At 37.3% G+C, this 24,320-nt stretch overlaps 1 protein-coding gene across 3 annotated transcripts; it reads right to left on the minus strand.

Moving 5' to 3' along the window:
- Window positions 1-2,827: 2,827 nt before the first annotated feature.
- On the minus strand, window positions 2,828-24,289 carry C17H4orf33 (chromosome 17 C4orf33 homolog). 3 transcript variants are annotated; one of them, XR_011561111.1, is made up of 7 exons: window positions 20,599-20,739; window positions 14,410-14,599; window positions 9,282-9,342; window positions 6,549-6,600; window positions 6,098-6,297; window positions 4,508-4,597; window positions 2,828-3,579 (listed from the first exon to the last, which is right to left on the minus strand). XR_011561111.1 is itself a non-coding variant. In XM_070769113.1 (6 exons), the coding sequence occupies exons 2-6, from the start codon at window positions 14,588-14,590 to the stop codon at window positions 3,474-3,476; spliced, it is 600 nt and encodes a 199-aa protein (XP_070625214.1). In that variant the 5' UTR covers window positions 14,591-14,599; window positions 24,166-24,289; the 3' UTR covers window positions 2,828-3,473. The 3 variants fall into 3 exon arrangements, 2 of the variants coding, with proteins under 2 accessions (XP_070625214.1, XP_019833562.2); XM_070769113.1 differs by lacking the exons at window positions 4,508-4,597; window positions 20,599-20,739 and adding an exon at window positions 24,166-24,289; XM_019978003.2 differs by lacking the exon at window positions 4,508-4,597.
- Between the last annotated feature and the right edge of the window lie 31 nt (window positions 24,290-24,320).

A 24,320-nucleotide genomic window follows, 5' to 3' on the forward strand; every position in this document is an offset into this window, starting at 1 on the left:
CTTACTGTGATTTTGTCTTCCTTAGTGATGTGAGGTTGAAAGCCTTCCTATATACTTATCAGCCTTTTGTATATTTTCCTCTGTGAAGTGTTTGATCAAGTGTTTTACTCTTTATTTCAGTTCAGTTCAGTCATTCAGTCATGTCCAACTCTTTGCAACCCCATGGACTGCAGCATGCCAGGCTTCCCTGTCCATCACCAACTCCTGGAGCCTACTCAAACTCATGTCCATCGCGTCAGTGATGCCATCCAACCATCTCATCCTCTGTCGTCCCCTTTGCTGCCTTCAACCTTTCCCAGCATCAGGGTCTTTTCCAATGAGTCAGTTCTTTGCATCAGGTGGCCAAAGTACTGGAGTTTCAGCTTCGGGATTAGTCCTTCCAATGAATATTCAGGACTTCCTTTAGGATGGACTGGTTGGATCTCCTTGCAGTCCAAGGGACTCTCAAGAGTCTTCTCCAACACCACAGTTCAAAAGCATCAATTCTTCAGCACTCAGCTTTCTTTATAGTCCAACTCTCACGTCCATACATGACTATTGGAAAAACCATAGCTTTGAATAGACAGACCTTTGTTGATTAGCTTGTCCTTTTATTACCAATTTGTAGGAGTCCTTCATATATTCTGGGGAGAGTCCTTTATCAGATATGCCTATTTTAAATACTTTAACCCAATCAGTGGCTTACATCTTCACTTTTTTTTCCTAGTTCTATTTTTTTAAATTAAGGTACAGTTGATGTGAAATATTATATAAGTTGTAGTTGTATAATATAGTAATTCATAATTTTAAGATTATATTCCAATTAGTTATTATAAAATATAGGCTACATTCCCTGTGTTGAATAATACGTCCTTTTGCCTTAATACACAATAGTTTTACCCCTTTATCTCCTACCCCTATCTTGATCCTCCCCCTTCCCTCTCTTCAATGGTACCACTAGTTCGTTCTCTAGATGAGTCTGTTTGTTATATTCATTAGTTTGTTTTTCAGATTCCACATATAAGTGATATTACACAGTATTTGTTTTTCTGACTTATTTCACTAACCATAATGCCTTAAGTCCATTCATGTTGTTGTAAATGGCAAAATTTCCTTCCTTTCTAAAAGCTGAGTAGTACTCATTTATACATGTCTTCTTTATCCATTCATGGATGGACACTTAGGGTGCCTCTGATCTCAGCAACTGTAAATAATGCTGCTATGAACTTTCAGGTGCATGTACCCTTTGAATTAGTGCTTCCGTTTTTTTTGCTGTTGTTTTTTTTTCTGGATATATACTCAGGAGTGGACTTGCTAGACTGCCTCTTTGCTTTCTTAATGGAAATTTTTGATGAACAGAAATTTTAAATTTTGATGAAGTTCAATTTCTCTTTTTTTTTTTCCTTTTCAGTTAATGCTTTTTATGTCCTGTTTGAAAAAAATCTTTTTCTACCCCCAGGATATGATTTTTTTCTAGAACTTTTTTTATTTCACCATTCACATTTTTTCTGTAGGTTGTTAAGTAAACTGATTTTTTTTTTTCACATTTTTCCAGTTATCCCAACTGGAAAACTATTTGTTGAAAAGATGATCCTTTCCCTTTGTCAAAAAATCAACTGACCATATGTAGTTCTTTTTCTGGTTTCTCTACTCTGTTCCATTGATGTATCTATCTAAATCTATGCCAAGGTCAAAGTTTCTTCAACACTGAAGCTTAATAAGTCTAGATTCTAGTCAGGTAGAGTAAGTCCTCCAACTTTGTACTACTTCAAAATTTTTTTGGCTATTTCAGGTCCTTTGGATTTCCACATAAAATTTGAATCACTGTGTCAATTTCTGTCAAAAAAAAGCCTTCTGGTTTTTTTAATGGGAATGCACTGAACCTATTGATCAACTTGTGGGAACAAATTAGGCAGCTAATTTTTTTCTTTATAAAGAAGTCCGTAGGTAGCAGTTCTGATATGTTATCTTATTGTGCTATTTGCAACCCAGGCTTCTTTTGTCTTGCTACTGACCTATCTGTAGGTTGTCTCCTAATTAAAACAAGGAGCTAGGGTGTTACCTCATGTATCAATTCTGCAATTCAGGAAAAAGGAAGAGAGAAGGCAAAGGACAAAGGATATATGGCAGCTGAGTCTTTCATCTGTAAGGCAGCTTTTCTTGAAGCCCCTTCTAACACTGTATACTTAGTCTCATTGAACTGTTTCATAATGTCCTTTCTATCTGCAAAGGAATCTGGGAAACTGTAGTTTTTAAGATGATCCTCTAAAAATTGAAGCTATATAAACTGAAATAAAAAATAAAAATTGAAGCTATATAAAAGAGTTAGCAAAGGAGAAGTAAAAGTATATTGTTGTGTAGACAAACAGATGTCTGTACAAGCAATAAACTGTCCTCTGTAAGACTGCTAATCTCATGTTAAGAAAAATGGTGAAGGACCAAGCAATGGTGAACTTGGTGGAGAAGTTCACAGATAATCTACTAGATGGCTTTAAGCAATGAATTATAACAAAATTTGAAAATTATGGTCCAGAGGTGTTTGATGTTTACAAAATAAAATGAAGACATTTTGACATCTTGTTTAACAGCATGATGAAAATGTCATTTATTTGCAAATAAAAGCACAATCTGTTGCCGGAATTCAAGACAACTTCATTCTATTTTCTTCTACAGAAGAAAAGTAATCATAAGACAGGAAAAAAACACTGATTAAATAGCACATGTATTTCAATAATGCCTTAACAGATGTGTACCTCCTGTTTAAACAAAATATACCATTGTTTCTATTCAAGTATGAATAGAAGAGTCTGAGTCAGGAATTATTATATAAACATCTTTCAAAAGGAAGTGCCAATTTTAAAACATTTATTTATTTATTTATTTTGAGCTGCGCTGGGGCTTCAGTACTGACACAGGTGCTTCTCATTGTGCTGGCTTCTCTGGTTGTGGAGCACAGGTTCTAGAGGGCACAGGCTTCAGTAATTGTGGTGCACAGGCTTAACTGCCCCACAGCGTGTGGAATCTTCCCCAATCAGGGACTGGACCCACGACCCCTGCGTTGGCAGGCAAATTCTTAACCATTATACCACCAGGGAAGTCCGAGAATTTATATTACAATGGAGTTCAAAAATGTGCAAATAAGATGTTCAGTTACAAGCTGGCTGAGATTTAGGGAAGTGGGAAGAGAAATAATGATTTTGGCTGACAGAGTCAGGGATATTTGGGGGTGATGGTGACACAAGGCAGATGGTAGAACCTTGACATGATGGCTCCTGGACAAAGTGACTGAGAAACATTTTCACTTTACAGTTAAAATCATATCTGAACTTTCTACTTTCCTGTTAATTCATACACAATTTACCCCAGAAATACTCTATTTTCACTGACCTCCATAAAATATTTATTGTTGAAATGTGTTCATGATATCTTGAAAGAGATTATTATTATTAAAGGGTATAGAGAAGAAATGATTGATACAGTCATCTACTATACTCCTACACATCAGGTTTCTCTATTAGCCACAGGTCTGATTCTGGTTGGTTCCACTTTTCTCCAAGCAGTGTGTTAAAACTGAAAGGCTTGAAGTAATCCAGACGATGGCTACATGCAAAGAAAAAGATAGTCAGAATTGAAATGAATTATATACTTGTGAAAAATTTGTCCTGAGAAGCTATTTATTTTGTCATATCTATTATAGGACAACATTCTGTTTTAAGAACCTCAAAGGTAAGATGTATTCACACATATAGTTTCCTTACTCTAGCCATCAAACATTCAGCTCTGAAAATATTCACCTGTATCTCAAAGCACTCTCCTTTCAATTCTGCAAATAGCTCCCTCACAGATGAAGGGAGAAATAAAAATCAACTGTCAAAACCTGACTCATTTCATCTAGTCTTAAACAAATCATGTTATATTCTCACAGATATTTTCATATTCAAACTCTGATAGGATTTATATCAGTTATACAAACAATTGTTTTTAAAAAGTTTCAGCTCAACAGATTAAAGGATAGACTCCTTTGCCAAAGCAAGGCAGATTTATGTAAAAGAGAGTTAAATCTAATTCTTTCTCTTTCTAGGAAAATCATTTAACTACTAGGATTTACTATCATTTAACTATTAGCTTTTTACTGTGGCCTAATAAGGAGAGAATTGGAGAAGGAAATGGCAACCCACTCCAGCGTTCTTGCCTGGAGAATCCTAGGGACGGCGGAGCCTGGTGGGCTGCCGTCTACGGGGTTGCAGAGAGTCGGACACGACTGAAGCGACTTAGCAATGAGAGATGGGCTTCCCAGGTGGCGCTGGTGGTAAAGAATCCACCTGCCAATGCAGGAGATGTAAGAGATGGGGTTCGATCCCTGGATCAGGAAAATCCCTTGGAGGAGGGCACAGCAACCCACTCCAGTATTCTTGCCTGGAGAATCCCACGGATAGAGGAACCTGGTGGGTTACAGTCCACAGGGTCACAGAGAGTTGGACATGACTGAAGTGACTGAGCATGCAAAGAAGAGACAGGTTTAGCTCACATGCTGCAGTGGAACTCAGCTCTGAAGGAAATCCCTCTGCGCTAGCCGACAGCATAATCACACTTTTACCCAGAGTAAGCATCCAATAACCTATAAAGAAGAAGCCCAAATACAGAAGTGCATTAGCGTGTGAGAAGCCAGAGAAACAAGCCATCTTGATAAGAAAGCCCTGAGTGAGTGGCATCTAGATTCCTGTCCCACTCTGCCCACCTGACCAAATTGAACCAGTTTTAGTCACAACTGTCAATCCAGATTAAGCAGCTAAGGAAACATCGAAGGATAAGAGAAAGGAAGGGAGAAAGAGGCTGGTTAGAAAGGGTCAGGACCTGGGAGAAAAGCAAGGGGGAAAGCGGAAAATATGTCAGGCAGAATAAAGGAACAGGTGTGAAGAGATAAAAATCCAAGTAGAGCAGCGTAAGAGCATGACAGGAAGGGCAAGGGAGACAGTGCAGCACTTGCCAAGGGTAAAAAGGTAGGGAAATCAGTCTACCATGGTGCAAAGCCCACTAGGCTGTCTCTATTAGGCTTTTCTAAACATGCAGACTCACTAGGCTACCTTGGCCACTTGAGTACACTCAATAGAGCGGGACTCTCAAGGGCCACTTGAGTACTCTCAGGTTGCCCCAGGACAGTGTCTGGTTTTCCTTCCTCTAAGCGGGTAGTGTTTGCAGCAGTCCATGAAGCATTCAAAGCTGAAACTCCAGTACTTTGGCCACCTCATGCGAAGAGTTGATTCATTGGAAAAGACCCTGATGCTGGGAGGGATTGGGGGCAGGAGGAGAAGGGGACGACAGAGGATGAGATGGCTGGATGGCATCACTGACTCGATGGACGTGAGTCTCAGTGAACTCCAGGAGTTGGTGATGGACAGGGAAGCCTGGCGTGCTGCGATTCATGGGGTCGCAAAGAGTCGGACACGACTGAGCGACTGATCTGATCTGATCCGATCTGATGAAGCATTCATAAGACTGGCTGGGGGCTACATTCTCCTTAAGTGACGGCTTCAGGTGCAAAGAGATCAGACTTAAATGGAAATTTTGCAGGTGACTCCTTGGCGTGTATGCCTGCTGCCCCACGGGAGACAGTATTTCTTGTCGTAACTCTCTAGGAGTAGCTTCCAGGGTCCCCTCAGGGTACACTACTGTTAAAGTGAAATCCCTAAGCCCTGCTGTCCCCATCTATACTGCCTAGAAATACAGCTGACGTTTTTATCTTCGTGAGGTGACCAGGAGAAGAGAACTAGAGAGTTAACTTAAGGTCAGATTCTTCAGCAGCAGCAGAAAAGATTTATTAACCCACTGCTCACACCAGGAAATATAGATGCCTCTGGTCATTTACCTCTGAAAGGGATCATCAATAAGTTTGCAACTATACTTCAATACTAATTGCTATAGTACTCACTAAGAAGATTCTTCTCACACTACTGTGGAAATCTAAGTGCTCTACTGACAGCAATGGAGAGACACGTATAAGACTATGCTTTTATGTGTCTTCTTTGACCAAAAAATGTTACTGCTACCCTATCACAAATTAATTAAAAAAAAAAAAACTCTTACAATTGGGACATATTTTCATTTATTTTCTACTTACAAATCAGGTTTTTGTCCTTGCTGCAGCTCATGTTGAGGTACAGGGTAAAGAGCTTCATAGCTTCTTTCATCTTTTGATCCATGAATTGCAAATGAATTGAATTTTGTCACATTTGGTGGAAAATAACTCCAAGGAATAGAAGCACTGCCTTCCCATTTTGTTTCTCCTCTGGACACTCTGAATGACAGATCAAGTCCTTGCTACAGAAACAACATGTGAAACACAAAAAGGTATATTCATATTTATACTTTAAACTGGAGAAGAAAATGGCAACCCACTTCAGTTTTCTTGCCTGGGAAATCCCATAGACAAAGAAGCCTGGTGGGTTGTAGTTCGTGGGGGTCACGTGAACAACCCATGAACATGAGTCGGATATGACTGAGCAACTGAACAACAGTAACAATATACCCTGTACACTTACGGATTTTGTCTCATATTTTCATTTACTTACTTTCCACACATTTCTTCTTCCAGAGAGTAAAAGCACCAAATGCTGTCCATGGCTGTAAAAATTAAAATTCTTCATGAGTGTTTGAAATGATCATTATTTTCTTCACTATCTTTCACATCTCCACGTGTGTGTGCACATGCTAAGTTGCTTCCGTCACGTCCGACTCTATGTGACCCCATGGACTGTAGCCTGCCAGGCTCCTCTGTCTGTGGGATTCTCCAGGCAAGAATACTGGAGTTGGTTGCCATGACCTCCTCCATGTGCATGCTTGTGACTAAGTTTCCAAATAATTAAAGGACACAATATGCATACTAGATAATTACAGGGAAAGCCAGCATGTTCAGTTACTTAGAAATGACTTATTTTCCAGGCTGCTGCTGCTGCTAAGTCACTTCAGTCATGTCCGACTCTGTGCGACCCCATAGACGGCAGCCCACCAGGCTCCCCCATCCCTGGGGTTCTCCAGGGAAGAACACTGGAGTGGGTTGCCATTTCCTTCTCCAATGCATGAAAGTGAAAAGTGAAATGTAAGTTGCTCAGTCGTGTCCGACTCTTTGCGACCCCATGGACTGCAACCTACCAGGCTCCTCTGTCCATGGGATTTTCCAGGCAAGAGTACTGGAGTGGGGTGCCATTGCCTTCTCCGTATTTCCCAGGCAAGTGCCATCAAATGCATAAAGTTACACACGTTCAGATTCTTCCTTATATTATTTAAATAAGAAATATGAAATATTTCAATTGGTTAGACAATACACAGTATGAAAAATGGGTGGGATATTTGGAGTTCATTAGAAAACTTATTTTGAAAATTAAAGTATCCTAAGGGAAGCTGGCACCAGTTTCCAGGTCAAAATCCCACAACTTTTTAAAACGTTATTTCTATAAGAAAACTGTCTTGAAGCTCATTAAGGAGATAGGAAATAAAAATATAGGTTGTCTAAAACTACCTAACAGGCTGAAGACTTTAATTTGTAACTATTTCCTAGTACAATTGCCCTCATCCCATCTGCCTGTTGTGTTTTCCTGCTTTCTACCATTAGTTCTGACACTGATGTCCATTTTAAAAAAGAAGCACAACATATCCCCACAAGAAAATTCTAATAGGAGAACATAATTGGGATTATCCCTGTCAGTAAGAATCAAAGGATTTCAAATAGCTACATGAAGCAAATTTACTATCTTTGTAAAAGACTGTATCTAAACATTTGGCACAGATGGTCTATTAAGAGTTTTCCGGAAGGATTTCCTTCAAGAAATGAGTCTAAGACAAACAAGTATTCTTTTCCATTTAAAAGTTCTCTGCTTATTTTTATTGTTATTATGCAACCATACGAATATCTTAAGAGCAATAAAAGGTCTTACAAATTCAAACATATTCAAATTGCTTTCCTAGAGGTTAACTGTCATAGGAGTTGCTTGCCTGAAGCAAAACCAAGATTGTTGATTATTAACTGTCCTAATGTATCTAAAACTGACTTTTAGAATTAATTTTATACACAATGGTTATTGAATAATTTTCTAACAAAAGATAATCTATTCAATGTATTTTGTGCTAAGTCATCATTTATGAAAATAAACTGATACTATCTGACAAATTTAAGCTAACGATGTAGCTTAAGAATTCTAGCAGATCCAAGTTCTTGACTAACCTTCCATATAAGTTATAACCTATTTGCCTTAGCTTTCTGATGCATATGGGGAAATTTTCTTACTTCACATTATAGTTTATGATAATTAATCATATTTCTCAAAAAGTTTTTGACATGTTATTTGAAGGGTAACAAAGATATATAGTAACTTCTGAAAAACTATAACTGTAAACAGCTACATTAGCAAGAAATCTAAGTAAATTAGTAAGAAATCAAAGTAAAAGAAAATTGTATCCAAAATCTCATTTAAATCAATTGTTTGGGACTCTGCTTAGTCTACAAAAGGACAAAGACTGCAAGATAACCCTTGCTGAGGAGTACTGAAATGTCTTTAAAAATAGTAATGGTGTATAAATAAATATTTCATTTCTAAATATTAACTTTTCTTACAATTTAGATAACAGGTAGGCATAAATTTACTTTTTGACATCTAGAGCAAAGAAAACTGCCAAACAGGTAGACAGTTCCCAAGGACCAGTTAAATTTGTAGAGAGAGAGTCCATGGTTAATATTTTTCTTGAGTCTAGGAAAAGCCACGTGTGATTTAGTTTTAATCTGTGGCACACAAAGTGACATAGTATATACTCAGTAAATGAATGATGAATAAAGGAGGAATACATGAACACATAGTTATGTAATATATAAGATTAAAATTTACCTACTTATTAAAAGAATCTCCTAAAAGTCATTTTCATAAAGTAATCATCATTTTCATAATCATTTTCATAAAGTAGTTCAATTCATTACATCTATATGCCTCTTTCTTTCCAAATAGTTAATATATAATAATGCAAATTTACAGTGTAAATAATGAGTTTTATAAGAATTTTTCATTTTGCAAAACAACCTTCTAATTTATTAGGAAACAACTACATTAGTGAATTAAAAATAGTATCAATGTAATATTTTCTAAAACATTCTACATTACACATCTACTTGAAAACAAAGAATTATATATAATTCAGATAAATTCAGACTAGCATTCCCATAGGATTAGTGAGCTTTTATTAATCTATATGATAATTAGAAAATAATGTGTTCAAAATATATAGTAATGAGTTAGAAAAAGTATTTTTATACTTACGGACAAAGTTCAACTTCTAAATACTGTTCAGTTACGTCATTCAAGAAAAATGCTTCCACAACTTTTGAAAACAGAGATAGGACATACAGAGAAATTTAATTTTGCTTCAACAATAAATAATCTATTTATATCTTTAGAATATAAATGAATTAATACATTATCTTTAATTAAAGCTATATCAGCACGAGGAAAAGAGGAAAATACAAACTAGACACTGCCTGTAAGAAAAAATACATAAAAAATAAATCATCTTTTTTCTCCATATCAGTCAGTCAGTTCAGTTGCTCAGTCGTGTCCAACTCTTTGCAGCCCCATGGAATGCAGCACATCACTCTTCTCTGTCCATCACCAACTCCTGGAGTTTACTCAAACTCATGTCCATTGAGTTGGTGATGCAATCCAACCACCTCATACTCTGTCGTCCCCTTCTCCTTCCACCTTCAATCTTTCCCAGCATCAGGGTCTTTTCAAATGAGTCAGTTCTTTGCATTAGGTGGCCAAAGTACTGGAGTTTCAGCTTCAGCATCAGTCCTTCCAATGAATATTCAGGACTGATCTCCTTTAGGATGGACTGGTTGGATCTCCTTGCAGTCCAAGGGACTCTCAAGAGTCTTCTCCAACACCACAGTTCAAAAGCATCAATTCTTCGGCGCTCAACTTTCTTTATAGTTCAACTCTCACATCCATACATGATTACTGGAAAAACCATATTAGATAGCCATTAAATAAAAATATTAATAAAGCCTAGTGCTGGTGAGGTTGAAAAGAAAAGAGCATTATCACACAGACTCTGAACTAGTTATCTTTTTCAAGGAATTTATCCTAAGGAAATAATCACACAACTGAGAAAAGAAGTAACATGCTATTTATCAAAGTATTACTCAAAAGAAATGGTCTAAATGGTTACCTCATGTTATATATAAATAAACCTATTTTATAGGAGAGGCTTCCCTGGTGGCTCAGATGATAAAGAATCTGCCTGCAAAGTGGGAGACCTGGGTTCAATCCCTGGGTTGGGAAGATCCCCTGGAGAAGGGAATGGCAACCATCTCCAGTATTCTTGCCTAGAGAATCCCCATGGACAGAGGAGCCTGGCCGGCTGCAGTCCATGGGGGTCGCAAAGAGTCGGACATGACTGACCAACTAAGTACACATTATATAGGAGAGCTGTTAAAAAAAATAATGAAATCTGTGTACTCCACGTAATAGAATATAATTTAGTCATTAAAATAAAATATACAGTTAAGTATTTTTGATGTAGGAAAGATACAAGGAATGATACTTGATAAGTAAGCTGCAGAGCAATAAGCTAGTGTACATGAAACAAAAATATGCGCATATGCCTGTGCTTAGAGGCCTGCAAAATGTGCACAAAAATGTTACGGCTGTTTATCTCTGACAAGTGGAATACAGGGGGGTGATTTTTCTTTACAGTTTCCTGGAATTTTCTGAGAATGCTTATTTTAAAAATTAGAGAATTTTGAAAGTGATATATGCTTATTATCAAAACAATATAAACATATATGTAAGTAAAAAGTCAAAGTCTTTTTCTTCCCACTTTGCTCTAAAACCTGTCAGACTTCTGCCTTTCCACAATCTATTTTACTTGCATAGATTAAAAAACTGTATCTATAGAATCATTTTCTGCTTATAATTTGCTTTCTTCACATATACACACACATGCAAGTTTACAGCATATAGATAACTAATTCTTTTTAATTGCTGCATAGTATTCTTCTATAGAATGTTAGATATATTAAAGGCAAGTAGCTCAGTTGTGTCCGACTCTTTGCGACCCCATGGACTGTAGCCCACCAGGCTCCTCCATCCATGGGATTCTCCAGGCAAAAGTACTGGAGTGGGTTGCCATTTCCTTCTCCAAGGGGATGTTCCCAACCCAGGGATTGAACCCGGGTCTCTCACATTGTAGGCAGATGCTTTACCGTCTGAGCCACCAAAACCTCACTGTTTACCATTAAAAATTATGACTCTCCTTGAATGGAATGATCAACACTTAAATCACTATGCTAAATGGTAAAGGCGAACATTCCTCTCTGAAATGAAAATCTTTTACAAAGCAATACCAAAAGCATAAGACAACTTCCAGATACCACCAAAGACTGAAAGAATAATTCACCACCTGATTAAACTACACATGCTGAAGATACAAACACTAGTTGAAGTACAGTCTTAAATATACATGCAAAAACCTAACTAATTTGCATACAGTGTTGAAAAAGGGCTTTCTACATTCAGTTATGTCTGGTAAGTAAGCCTTGTTTTAAGACATGGGTTTTGTAAATATGGTTATTATTGAGGTCTCCATCTCTTTGGGAAATAAAGGATCGACATATTTTTTAGAAAGAATATGTAAATCACAATAATAGAACTCTAATATTATTCAGTTATAACTATGGCTTCCTTGAACCTTTGAAACAATTTTTCCTGAAAAAATTACTCTGAAACAAACTGAACTACTTGTTTTCAACATATATTAATCTTTATCCTGAATTAAATCCTTCCATTGTAACTGTACTTCTAAGACAGACATTTCAGGAATGGTATGAAACAAATCCTATTAGAAATAAAGATGATATTCAATGAATAATAAGCCATTATCACTAAGATCTGATTAATTTTTCATGCCTTTTTTATCCTGACACTTTTCACTGGGAATTCAGTAGTTAATTCTAGAGCATACAGATGTTCATAAAGACTGAACTTGTTTGTTGATCTTGGTTAGCTACTCCATAAATTCCTACAGACTTTAAACATCATCAAATATTCTGCTGCGAGACATTGAGAGGTATCGTCCAGCAGGCTGATATCTTCCTGATTCAGATTCAAGAGGGTTATCAGTGAACGTTTCTGCATTAAATCCAAAGGTTCTGCATTCAGGTCCCTTTCAGTCCTGTTATTAGCCCTGGTATATTTAGATGTTGATCGATTGGTACTCATTTCTGAGAAGTTTGATTCTTTCGGGTCAATATGAACATTTCTGTTTCTAGTGGAATCTTCTCTACTGTGTCCATAACGCTCTTTCCATTCTCTTCTTCTATTTTCACCTTCTTCTTGCCGTTGCCTTTTTCTCTTCTCTCGTCTCTTTTCCTTCATCAACTAAGTCTGATGTCATATCATTATCTCCCATGAACCGCTGGAAACCATGTAGATTCAAACAACGAGTTCCCAAGCTAAAATACGTAGCAATGCAGAGAATTACCACCAACATAGGATAAAATATATAGAACCCATCTGCAATAAAGGATAAAACTTTCATGGAACCCATAATAGATGTGTAAGCAGTTGGCTGTGTATTTTGGTGAGAGATGGATGAATCCATGTGGGTCAAACCCAAGAAATTAAGACATAAAGGAGGAGTCAAACGGCAAAATAACATGCCACTGAAAAGAAGGCTATAAGCATCAGTCTGGTGATGTGAAGCCAGGTAGTAATAGTTAAATACACAAATCCTGAACACAGTAGAATAAACACAGATACTGAGGAAGAAGATGGAAAGAGCAAGCAATCTTGATATAAATATAATTGTATGTTTTTCAGCTAGCTGTAGGAAGACTGCAAAGAGGGATAAGACAGGTCTAGTGCTAAAGAATGTACACTCTGACCACACAACTATCACAGAGAATATGGACAACACCACAGCAAGTATCTGATATAACCAGGGTTGCAAAAGACATTCCCAGTACCTCTCTACTGTAGGATTATAAAAATATTGAATAAATTTATTAATAAATATATTAACATAATAAATATATTAGCACAATCCTTTATTGATAGACATTTAGGTTGTTTCTAGTTTTCCATGTGTTACTTTTATAATAATAAAATATCTAAGATATGGTCCCATTAACAATTCAGTGAGTCTTATTATTCTTTTTAAAGTCTTTTACCTATGGCAAGGATAATAGGATGAAGAAGAGATACTGAATTAGAGAAACACTTAGGAGGTGAAACTGCTAAGACTTAATCCAAATATAGAGACAGAGATGGATATCTTGAAAAGGTATCACATTTCTATATTTGGTGATTTGATATATTATGGTGCCATTAACTTAGATTGGGCTATTAGGGAAAGAAGTAGGTTTATAAGAGAAGTGGACTAGTTGAGTTTAGGATTTGTTGCGTTTAGTGTCTATGGTACCTCCAGTATATAACTCACATTAGTGTGAGTGACTAACATGATCAGGAAGTTTGTATATACAAGTTCTGTATCAATAAAAAACAATGTATGTTTAAGATGTGATAAATTAACACCAACAAAGTGCACACTATACAAGTGGTATAGAGAAAGTAGATGTTAGTGTGGACTAGAAGAGTCACCAAAGGTTTCTTTGAAGAAATGGAACCTGAATGATATGTATCAAAGGAGGGGGCTAGAATGAGAAAAGGTACATGAGTGAGAATATGACCGAAAGGTCAGACTATCAGCCTTTAGGAAGTTAAGAGCTTTTGGTTTAATATGATAGCTCGATTCATGAGTACCGTAAAAGCTTAGGGGAAGGATTTGAACCTTATCTTAGGGATAGTAAAGATCCGTTATCTGGGAAATGGCATCTAAAGATTATTTCAGAAAGATAAGTTTGGTAGCTTAATTAGGATTCTTCAGAAGGTGATCATACAGCAAACCTGAAACTGCAATTCCACGGCAGGTCTCTTAGCCTTGCTTTGATGTGTGAGATTATTTGCCAGTATAAAATAAAAACTATACTTCATGCTGAAGTTGATGTAGTTTTTATAATAAGTAAAACACCCCAAAGCTTCCATAAAGAAGGTTTATAAGGTTAAAGTCGCCATTTGAAGATACTTAAAAACAAAACAGGAATGCTGAACTCTTCTCAGAATAGGTAACAGACGTAAAGGAAGGAAATATAGCAGCAATTTAAAAATCTGGATTTGTAATTGCCATTTTTCACTGTTCTAGTTATATAGCCGAAGTCCACAGGTAATGGTGAAAAAGTCAGAATGAGAGATTGGTAGGAAATATCAGAAAACTGCACATGTCAGGGGCTCAGAAGCACTCACTTCCTTAGAGCAAGATAAAATAATAGTTCTATGAGAGGTTATTATAAAAAGATTTATGTTTGCAATAAAATACAGCACTTCTACTTACCTTCATAATCCCACAATTGATTGAAAGGTTTTCCTGGTTCTCCTAGTGGGGCTGGAGGATCATTGAAAAATGGAGCACTGACTTCCATCATCACTCCTCTGTCACCTGGATTCAGCCTGACAAACACTGGCTCATGCTTCACTGGAAAACCATCCCAAGTGTGTTCAATTTTAAAATCCATCTAAAGACTCTAAGGGGGGGAAAAAAAAGAAGAAACGCTAACAATTTACAAATGTTTCCTTTAGAAAGAAATGAAAATTTCCAAGCCAAGTAGCAGGCAGGAAGGCAGCAGAGTGACAAGAACACGGTTCTGAGAGTCAAAAGGCCATTCATGTTGTAGTAAATCATGGATATGGAATTCTATTATAATAGGTGATTGGATGTAAAATTGTTAAAACTAGATCTGCCTCAAGTTACCTTGTAAAAAGTGTATCAGAATAATTTTTAAGAACTGTAATTAAGCCATTGCAAACTGTTCATTTACTTAAAACTATAAGCACCGTAAGTTTATATGCCATTCTTTGTCTTACTGTAATGTGTGCAGATGAATCACTGGATTGCCTGAGAATTAAGATCTTTACAGTAAAATTCAATTTGATTTTTTGAAATCTGTATAAGTGAACACAAGCATTGCTGTTAACACTGTTCTTTTGGCTAAAATTCTTTTCCTTTTTGGAGTGAAAATGGAGGGAGGGGCTTCAAGCATTTCAAGATTGGCAAAGTTTAACCTTGTCGTCCCTAGTCTCAGAATAAGGTTTTTCTTAGCCTTTTCAATCTTTGATATTTCAAGTGTTAAATGACCACATGGTTAGTTAATCCCTTCTCTCCAACTGAATATGGTAACAAAATCTGCAATCATTAAACTTTCAAATAGACAAAGTACATCTGACACAAGCAGTATTTTCATTTTAAATTGTTACTCTAAGCATTAAACAGAAGGGCACAATGTTAAATTAATAAAATTATGCTCTGTGGAACACTATGGATCAAGCACTTTATAAAAGTTTAATTTCACAAAAATTTGTAGAGAAACTATTATTATATATTACAAATGAAGAAACAGACATTGTTATTGCTATTGCTAAGCCACTTCAGTCGTGTCCGACTCTGTGTGACCCCATAGACGGCAGCACACCAGGCTTCCCCATCCCTGGGATTCTCCAGGCAAGAACACTGGAGTGGGTTGCCATTTCCTTCTCCAATGCATGAAAGTGAAAAGAGAAAGTGAAGTCACTCAGTCATGTTCGACCCTCAGCGACCCCATGGACTGCAGCCTTCCAGGCTCCTCCATCCATGGGATTTTCCAGGCAAGAGTACTGGAGTGGGGTGCCATTGCCTTCTCCGAGACATGTCCGAGATCAAATAGCTAGTAAATCAAGAAACTGAACCAATGTCAGCCATGCTTTCCCAGATGAAGACATTTCAGAAATCTGCAAATAGACGGAAACCTTATTTAGGAGTGACAGAGTCCCCCAAATCATACTAGGTCCTTATGTCTTGCCCAAAAGATAATCTTGATTAGTAAATGAGGATATTTCTAGACTTATCTGAAGTCTTCGAATGCATTTCCTTGCTTCATGTTGTTTTTACTGCAAGTAATAATGTTCTACATTTTGAATAAATTTGCTTCAAGACATTTTTTTCAGGTTTACTGAGGTATAATTGACGAAAAAAAATGTATATATTTAAGCTATACAATCTGATGGCTTCATAAAAACTATACTTGAATAAATTTATTCCAACAAATATATATTAAGTACCTACTATGTGCCCAGCATTGGGAGATCCAGATATATAAGCTGTGTGTCAGATAACGAATCCAAGAGCTTCAAAAACCTTTTTGTAAAGTGTGTAGTTTTCTCAATTTTCACTATAAGCTAACAAATTTTAATAACTTCTAAAATTAAAAAAGTTACGGTATTGTGAGCCATTTGCAGCTAATAGCACTTTAGAAGAGGATATGTTGAGCAATTTATATTCATTATTGAAATAAGCTCAGTAAGTGATAAGACTGTATAAACCGACTCTAATATATGTGGAATTCAGTCCTGATTTGCATGGGATAATATACCCCAATAATAAATTTATTTTCTTCATATTTCTGTTGAAATATGAAGGCACATTCTTTAAAAATAAATATATTACCCTCTACTCCCAATTTTGGTACCAGTACCTTCTTGCAGCATAGAGGAAAAAATAAGAATAAATCAAGATGTTAGAAATGCTCATTAAATCTGATTCTGGCACTAACATGCTATACTCCTGACTTAGGGCTTGACAATTTTTGACAATCCTGGCAAAACATAGCTCAGTGACTAGGAAGTTTTGGTAGATTCACTCATTCTCCATACAATTACCACACACACACACACACACACACACACACACACACACACACACACAAAACGTTGCATACATTAAAGGGATGCCTATCCTAATCAGTGGGTTTCCACCAGGGAATTTTCAACTCCCAGCTCTTGTAGGCCATCATCTCTATCTATAAATGGAACTAAACCATATGCAGTGATGTGCTCCTAAAAACAGCCTATCACTTGCAAGCACATATGCTGGTTTGTGGTAAGACTGTGGCTTCAAATTACTACAAAATGTCATCTTAGCTGGAAGATAAATAAATGATAAAAGCAGAGCTACTCTCATTGACAGTATAAGGTAGTGATAATCTAAATCTTTCCACTGGTTCCTTCTTCCTTTTCTTCTAAGGTTTCTTTGAATATTATTTGTAAATTACTGCAAGAAACATCAGCTAGACTTCCACTAGCAGGGAAGAGTGCCATAGTTGATATGACCAAGGGTAGCACCAATGGAAACAGACTTTATTACCTTGGGTTGCAAAATCAATGCAGATGGTGACTGCAGTCATGAAATTAAAAGAGGCTTGCTCCTTGGAAGAAAAGCTATGACAAACTTAAACAGCATATTGAAAAGCAGAGATTACTCTGCTGACAAAGGTCCATCTAGTCAAAGCTTTGGTTTTTCCAGTAGTCACACATCGATGTGAGAGTTGGACTATAAAGAAAGCTGAGGCGCTGAAGAACTGATGCTTTTGAGCTGTGGTGTTAGAGAAGACTCTTGAGAGTCCCTTAGACTGCAAGGATATCAAATCAGTCCATCTGAAAGGAAATCCGTCCTGAATGTTCATTGGAAGGACTGATGCTGAAGCTAAAACTCCAATACTTTGGCCACCTGATGCAAAGAACTGACTCATTAGAAAAGACCCTGATGCTGGGCAAGATTGAAGGCAGAAGAAGGGGACAACAGAGGATGACATGGTTGGATGGCATCACCGACTCGATGGACATGAGTTTGAGCAAGCTCTGGGAGTTGGTGATGGACAGGGAAGCCTGGCATGCTGCACAGTCCATGAGGTTGCAAAGAGTTGGACAGGACTGAGTAACTGAACTCAGAATACAATTTTGACTTAAATTGCATAAAATGATGTTAGTTTCGTATCAAAACAACAAACTTGTTAATCTGCTTAAAGAATATATCAACCTAAGTGTACATAAAACAACAAAATCAACTAAAAAGTATAGTCCTGCCCACTAGTTTATAATCTAAAGAAAATACTGGACCTAGACAGAGACAATTGAGTTTCTTTTCAACTCCCTAGGGACACTTAGGTTTGTGGTGGCTTAACCCCCACAACCTCTCTATTTTCTTTGTTTGCATATGTGCTCATATGAGTAGAAACGATTCATTTATCAGTGTCCTTCACGACCTGGGCTACTGGGCATCCGAGAAGCATTCCACTCCCTGTCAATCTCTATTGCCCATACACTGCTCTGTTTTGGTTCACAGCACTTAAAAGTACATGACCAACTTGTTTATTTTCTCCCCATAAGCTAGAACGCCTGTAAATAACAATAACTTACTAATTTATCTGTGGAGTGAATAACTGCTCTAGTCTCTGAATCTAAAACTTCATGATTCTAAGATTTTATGCAGGAGAAATCAACTCTATTGGGGTATCATTATCTTTTTCAACACTATAAATTAATATGATGGCAAATAACTAAGATAATATATCATATCTAGAAACTTCCTTTCAAATTAGCTTATCAAAGGTTTATTAGTTACTCATTTTGTTTCAGGCACCATAGCAGGTATTGGATAAATAGTGTATAGAAGTCTATGGGGAGTTGGCAATGGTTCTCATGTAGCTAATCAATCAGGACTCATCCATTATCAACTGGTTCATATTGCAGTTCGATTTAATAAAACTGGATCCCTACACCAAACTAAATTTTAAATGAATCAAAGATCTAGGGCATTTCCTGGCAGTCCAGTGGTTAGGACTGTGCTTTCACTTCAGGGCCTGGGTTTGATCCCTTCTTAGGGAACTAAGATCCCACAAGACAAGTAGCACAGCAGGAAAAAAAAAAAAAAAAAAACAAATAATTAAACATAAATCAAATCACATAAAAACAAGAAAAAAATCGGGAGGTTGTTTTTATAATATAATCTTACAGTAGAAAAGAAGCCTTTTAAAATATAACATAATACATTTTGAAAAAAAAAAAAAACTGATACACTGATACATTTGGCTATGTAAGCATTTAAAAAATAAAAGCAAAACTCTATCGTTCTCCACCACAAAGATAAAAACATGCCATTACAGAATCAAAGACAGTCTGGGAGAAATACCTGCAACTCATAGCTGAGATAAATAACTAATTTGTTTAATGTTTAAAGGGCTTCTATAAATTAATAAGGAAAACATCGATCAACAGAAAAATGGTGTAAAAGTATGAATAGCCAGCACACAGAAAATACAAAATGTTCTCATTCACGGTAGAAATGCAAACTAAAACAATAAATTACTATTTTTCACTTATATTGTCAAGAATCAGAAAGTTTGATAAAATGCCATGATAATGAGGACACTGAGAAACAATCAAGATGTTATTCAGGCATAACTGGCACAGACCCAGTGAAGAGCATCCCTCAGTAACAATCAAAGCAAAAAATGCCAATAACCTTTGACTCAACAACTCTAGTTCTAGGAGTTATTACACCTGTACCCATTCAAAATGACATGCTATAAAGTTATTTGTTGTAACATTGTTCAGAATAACAAAATACTGTTAAGCAACTTAAACACCCACAGGTAGAGGACTGGTAAATAAATTATGCTATTTCATACAATGAAATAGCCCACAACAGTTAAAAAAAGTGAGGCAGCCTATATATACCAGCTAAGATATATTAACTTAAAAAAGCAAGGTCCAAAAAGTATGCATTTACTTAATAAAAAGGGAGAGTATTTGCATACAGGAAGCATATATGAGACACCAGTGTATCCGTAATTGCCTTTTTGGAGGGAATTATTTGCCTGAGATAGCTGAAGAAGTTTTACTTTCACTGTATCACTTTTTTTAACCTACTTGAGTTTTACACTAAAACAGACACGCATTACTATTCAAAAATAATTTAAAATACTAAAAAAAAAGTCTAAGGCTGGATCTCTCAAATGTTTTTGTGACTACCTCTTGTCTCCCTCACGTTTTGCACGCTGAACATTTCTAAAAAGTCAGTGAATATTAGGAATATTATTGAAAGAATGCATTCGTTCAAGCAGAACACCACCCTAGTATACAATTTTAATGTTGGCTGTGTAGACTTTCTTAAAATGAATGTTTATTAATATGTAGTTTCTCACATTTTAACTTCTAGTCTTCAAATTAGTCTTATGAAAAAGTCAAAAATAATTCTTTTCATACTTTACTTCCACTACGCGAAGATCTTAAAAAGGAAATGAACGATGAGAATGGAGACAGAACCCCGGAGCATTAAGAGTCTAGAGAGGATTTAAAAAAAAAAAAAAAAAATTGCACAAAGGATAAAAGAAGGAAATTATGGAAAATGTGTTTTCTCAATAAAACATTTTGTAAGGAAAATTTCCAAACCCTCTATTCACGAAAATTTTTTTCAGTTTTCTACAGTAAGATTTTTTTTTCCCAGTTTGCGTCCTCACCCCACCACCACTTGCCACCTCCTCCACGCATTTAAGAGAGAAACGGAGAAATGAGGAAGTCAGCCCGGAGAGTGGGAGGAAACCGCCGCCAGAACCAGCTGAAAAGTACGTTGCCAGAGAAAAGCCAACAAGACTGGCAGCGGGTGAGAGGAATGACAAGAGGGGAGAAAGCATAACAACAAGAGAACACAGACCCGTGGGCTCTCAGTCCGCCACTGGCTAGCTCCCGGCGGCCTAGGTCACGGGGAGCGCGCTGCGCCCTAGGCTCCGCCCCGCGGCCCGCACGTTCTGGGGGCGGGGCTTAGCGGATAAAGCGCAGACACCTGTGGAAGGACCACGGGTGAACAGCTGGAAGCCTTTAATTGTTCCACAGAAGTTTGAGCGGTTTTCTATAAAGAAAAGGAAGGGAAACTCAGCAGTATTTACAATTGTTGCGCAACTTAAAAACCAACTATCATTTAGATTATAATAGAACATGTGCAGCAATAATTCACTTAAAATAATGAAAGACTGCCTATGTAAGCAAAAAGTGTAAACTATATTACAGTAGCTGTAAATAATATTATCCTAGCTGTAAATTATCCTCTACTACTGGGAGGTCTTAACATGGTGGTTCTAACATTGGGACCCGACTGAGTGAATTCCAATCCAAATTCAGGCACTTTTCAACTGTTATCAGGAAGTTACTCTAAAAAAGTTTAAAAATAGCAACTACCTTACACGGTTTTGTGAGGATTAAATGAGTTAATGTACATGGGGCAGAGTACACTCTCAAAATGTGTGTATGTGTGTGTTAGTAGCCCAGTCGTGTTCAACTCTTTACGACCTCATAGACTGTAGCCCCGGAGAAGGCAATGGCACCCAACTCCAGTACTCTTGCCTGGAAAATCCCATGGACGGAGCAGCCTGGTAGGCTGCAGTCCATGGGGTCGCTAGGAGTCGGACACGACTGAGCGACTTCCCTTTCACTTTTCACTTTCATGCATTGGAGAAGGAAATGGCAACCCACTCCAGTGTTCTTGCCTGGAGAATCCCAGGGACGAGGGAGCCTGGTGGGCTGCTGTCTCTGGAGTCGCAGAGAGTTGGACACGACTGAAGCAACTTGGCAGCAGACTGTAGCCCACAGGCTCCTCTGTCCATGGAATTCTCCAGGCAAGAACATCAGAGTGGGTAGCCATTCCCTTCTCCAGGGGATCTTATGCTTTAAAAAACTTTCTTGGGGGAAAAACAACTTTTGTGTTTGTTTTACCAGATGATTATTTTTGTTTTATAAAAATCACTTTTTGTGGGAGAGGGAAATTAGTGCTGTTTAATAGGTGTAGCGTTTCAGTCATGCAAGATGAAATAGTTCTGGAGATCTACTGTACAAGAATGTGCACATAGTTAATGATACTGTGTTCAACACCTTAAAGATTGAGTAGATGTCATGTTATATGCTTTTTACTACAATAATTATAATAATAAAAAAGACAAGCTTAAAAAGAGAGATTGAATTCCCAGGTAATCTTCTTGGTTGGGAAAATATAATTATTATTAAGAGTTTTTTAAAAAATCACTTTTTATGGCATTTAATATCAGACAATGTTAACATTTTGATCCTAGCTTAAATTTCCAACTTTGTATTCTTCATGTTTTTCTCACAGTGCTCAGTGTCAATATATTGCATAAATTAGTATTCATGCAATCTATTGATTTTCAAAGGTTTTCCTTATTGGAGAAATAAATCTAACATAAAAACATGAAAGAGTGACTAGATAATGGTTACAAACATACTAAGGACTTTTCTCTCCCTTTTCTCATTCACTGTACTCAATTACAGTAATAGATATTTTGTATGCACACACGTTCTGTAAGTTAATTCCTTCATAAGATACTTATTGAGTGCTCACTGTGTTCCAGATACTATGATGGAGCCTGAAATCAATATAAAACACTATGATAGACACCGCAGGAAGAAGCATGAAGTAACTACAAAGGGAAGCACCAACCTTGGGCTAAGTGAGTAGAAATCAGAAGGGAAGTTTTAAAAAGGGAAAACACTAGAAGGGATACTTTAAAGATAAGTGAAATCATAGCAATTTTGTTTTTTACAGATTAAAATTATTTTCAAACCCATTAAAATTCAACCAGTAAAAAATCTTGTAACCAAAATACCCCACCACGCCTCAAAACCCAAAAACTAGTCTGTATCGATCTTAACTGTATAGGCCAAAGAATTCAAGTGCAGAGGTAAAAATTGCAGTTTCAGATAATTTATGTAATGTAAAGACTACCTCATCATTTACAACCAGAAAATACTGTCTGCTTTCACCCACACTAATATAAACTTCTAGTGATGTAGAGTTAAGTTTGTAACTACTTGTTTGGTGCCAAGTTAAATCACCCTATGACAGTATACCAGGTTCAAATATAGGGGAAGATATAAGCAAACCCTTGGGGAGTCAGACATTCCTGAAGAAAACGCCATTGGTTGACCTTTGATAAAGAGTTGGAGCTTGTACTCTCAATTTCTTTTTCCAACAAGTTTTTGTTTGAACTTCATGGCCACTAAAAACCAGATCAGGGACCATCTCATTATCTTAATAGTGAGTATGGAGAAAACCTGTAATAGGACTTCAAATACCTAACTGGATACAGCTGGACACATTTAAAAAATTTCTTCTTCCCTCCTAGCTTAGTCTGTAAAGAATCTGCCTGCAACACAGGAGACCCGTGTTCAATTCCTGGGTGGGGAAGATCTCCTGGAGCAGGAAATGGCAACCAACTCCTGTATTCTTGCCTGGGAAATCCCATGGACAGAGAAGCCTGGCGGGCTACAGACCATGGGGCCGCAAGAGTCGGACACAACTTGGCAACTAAAACTACCACCACTATTAGTTTGGGGCTTCCCAGGTGGCTCAGCGGCAAAGAATCTCCCTGCAATGCAGGAGCCGCAGGTTGGATCCCTGGGTAGGGAACATCCCCTGGAGTAGGGCGTGGCAACCCACCCTAATATTCTTGCCTGCAGAATCCCATGGACAGAGAAACCTGGTGAGTTACAGTCCATAGGGTGGCAAACAGTCTAACAGGACTGAAGCGACTTAGCACATTAGTTTTTGTGTATCAGTACAAGACAACAAAAACTTCTTGAACTGTTCATCGAGCTACATCTATGATACGTCTATTCAGAAACTTTACCTCAATTCATAAAAACACATATTTACTTTAAAAGCACTAAAACTGGGGACTGAATTCAAGTTAACATTTTTATTGCTGGGATTGAAATTTCCTCTAATCTTAACTGTTAAACAGTGATGAGGTTCAAATCTAGACAAAATCATTTTTTTTTAATGGGGATTGTAATCCGTCTACAAACGTAAAATTTTACCTAATTTTTCTTGAAAAAATCGTAACTTTTGTCTTCCTTTTTTTGAGGAAGCAAAGTTCTCTCTCAAGAAATAACTGCTGGATTTGCAGAATCTCTGGAGTACTCCTAACTTCATGCCTTATTGCTACACAGATAACTATATAGACAACAGCTGTGTCCTTTCTCCAAAGACCCACGTCACTTTTTTTCTGGAGATTACCAAATTCACACCCAGAAATCCTGCAGCCGCACAGCTCTGGAGGTAGACGCTGAAGACGCCAGCCTGGGTTCCGCTCCCAGACGCAGAAACCTAAGTACTTTCCAACCATCCGCTTTGGTGAGCAGGTTCTCCCAGACCAAAAGTGCTTGGCAACAAAGATACTGGAGCACTTAAAATATGTATTTAATAACCTACCTATGTTTACATTTTTTTCTTTTTGAAGGAATACAAAGGAAAAAAGAAACACTCGGTGACGCCCACCCTCCGAAGACAGGCCCACCAGCGCATCCGCCGCCACACAGGTGGCTCAGCCCGCTGTCATCCAGGTTCCCACAGCCCCGCCCGTCGCT

The sequence above is a fragment of the Bos indicus genome, chromosome 17 (assembly GCF_029378745.1).
Source record: "Bos indicus isolate NIAB-ARS_2022 breed Sahiwal x Tharparkar chromosome 17, NIAB-ARS_B.indTharparkar_mat_pri_1.0, whole genome shotgun sequence".
Lineage (NCBI taxonomy): Eukaryota > Metazoa > Chordata > Mammalia > Artiodactyla > Bovidae > Bos > Bos indicus.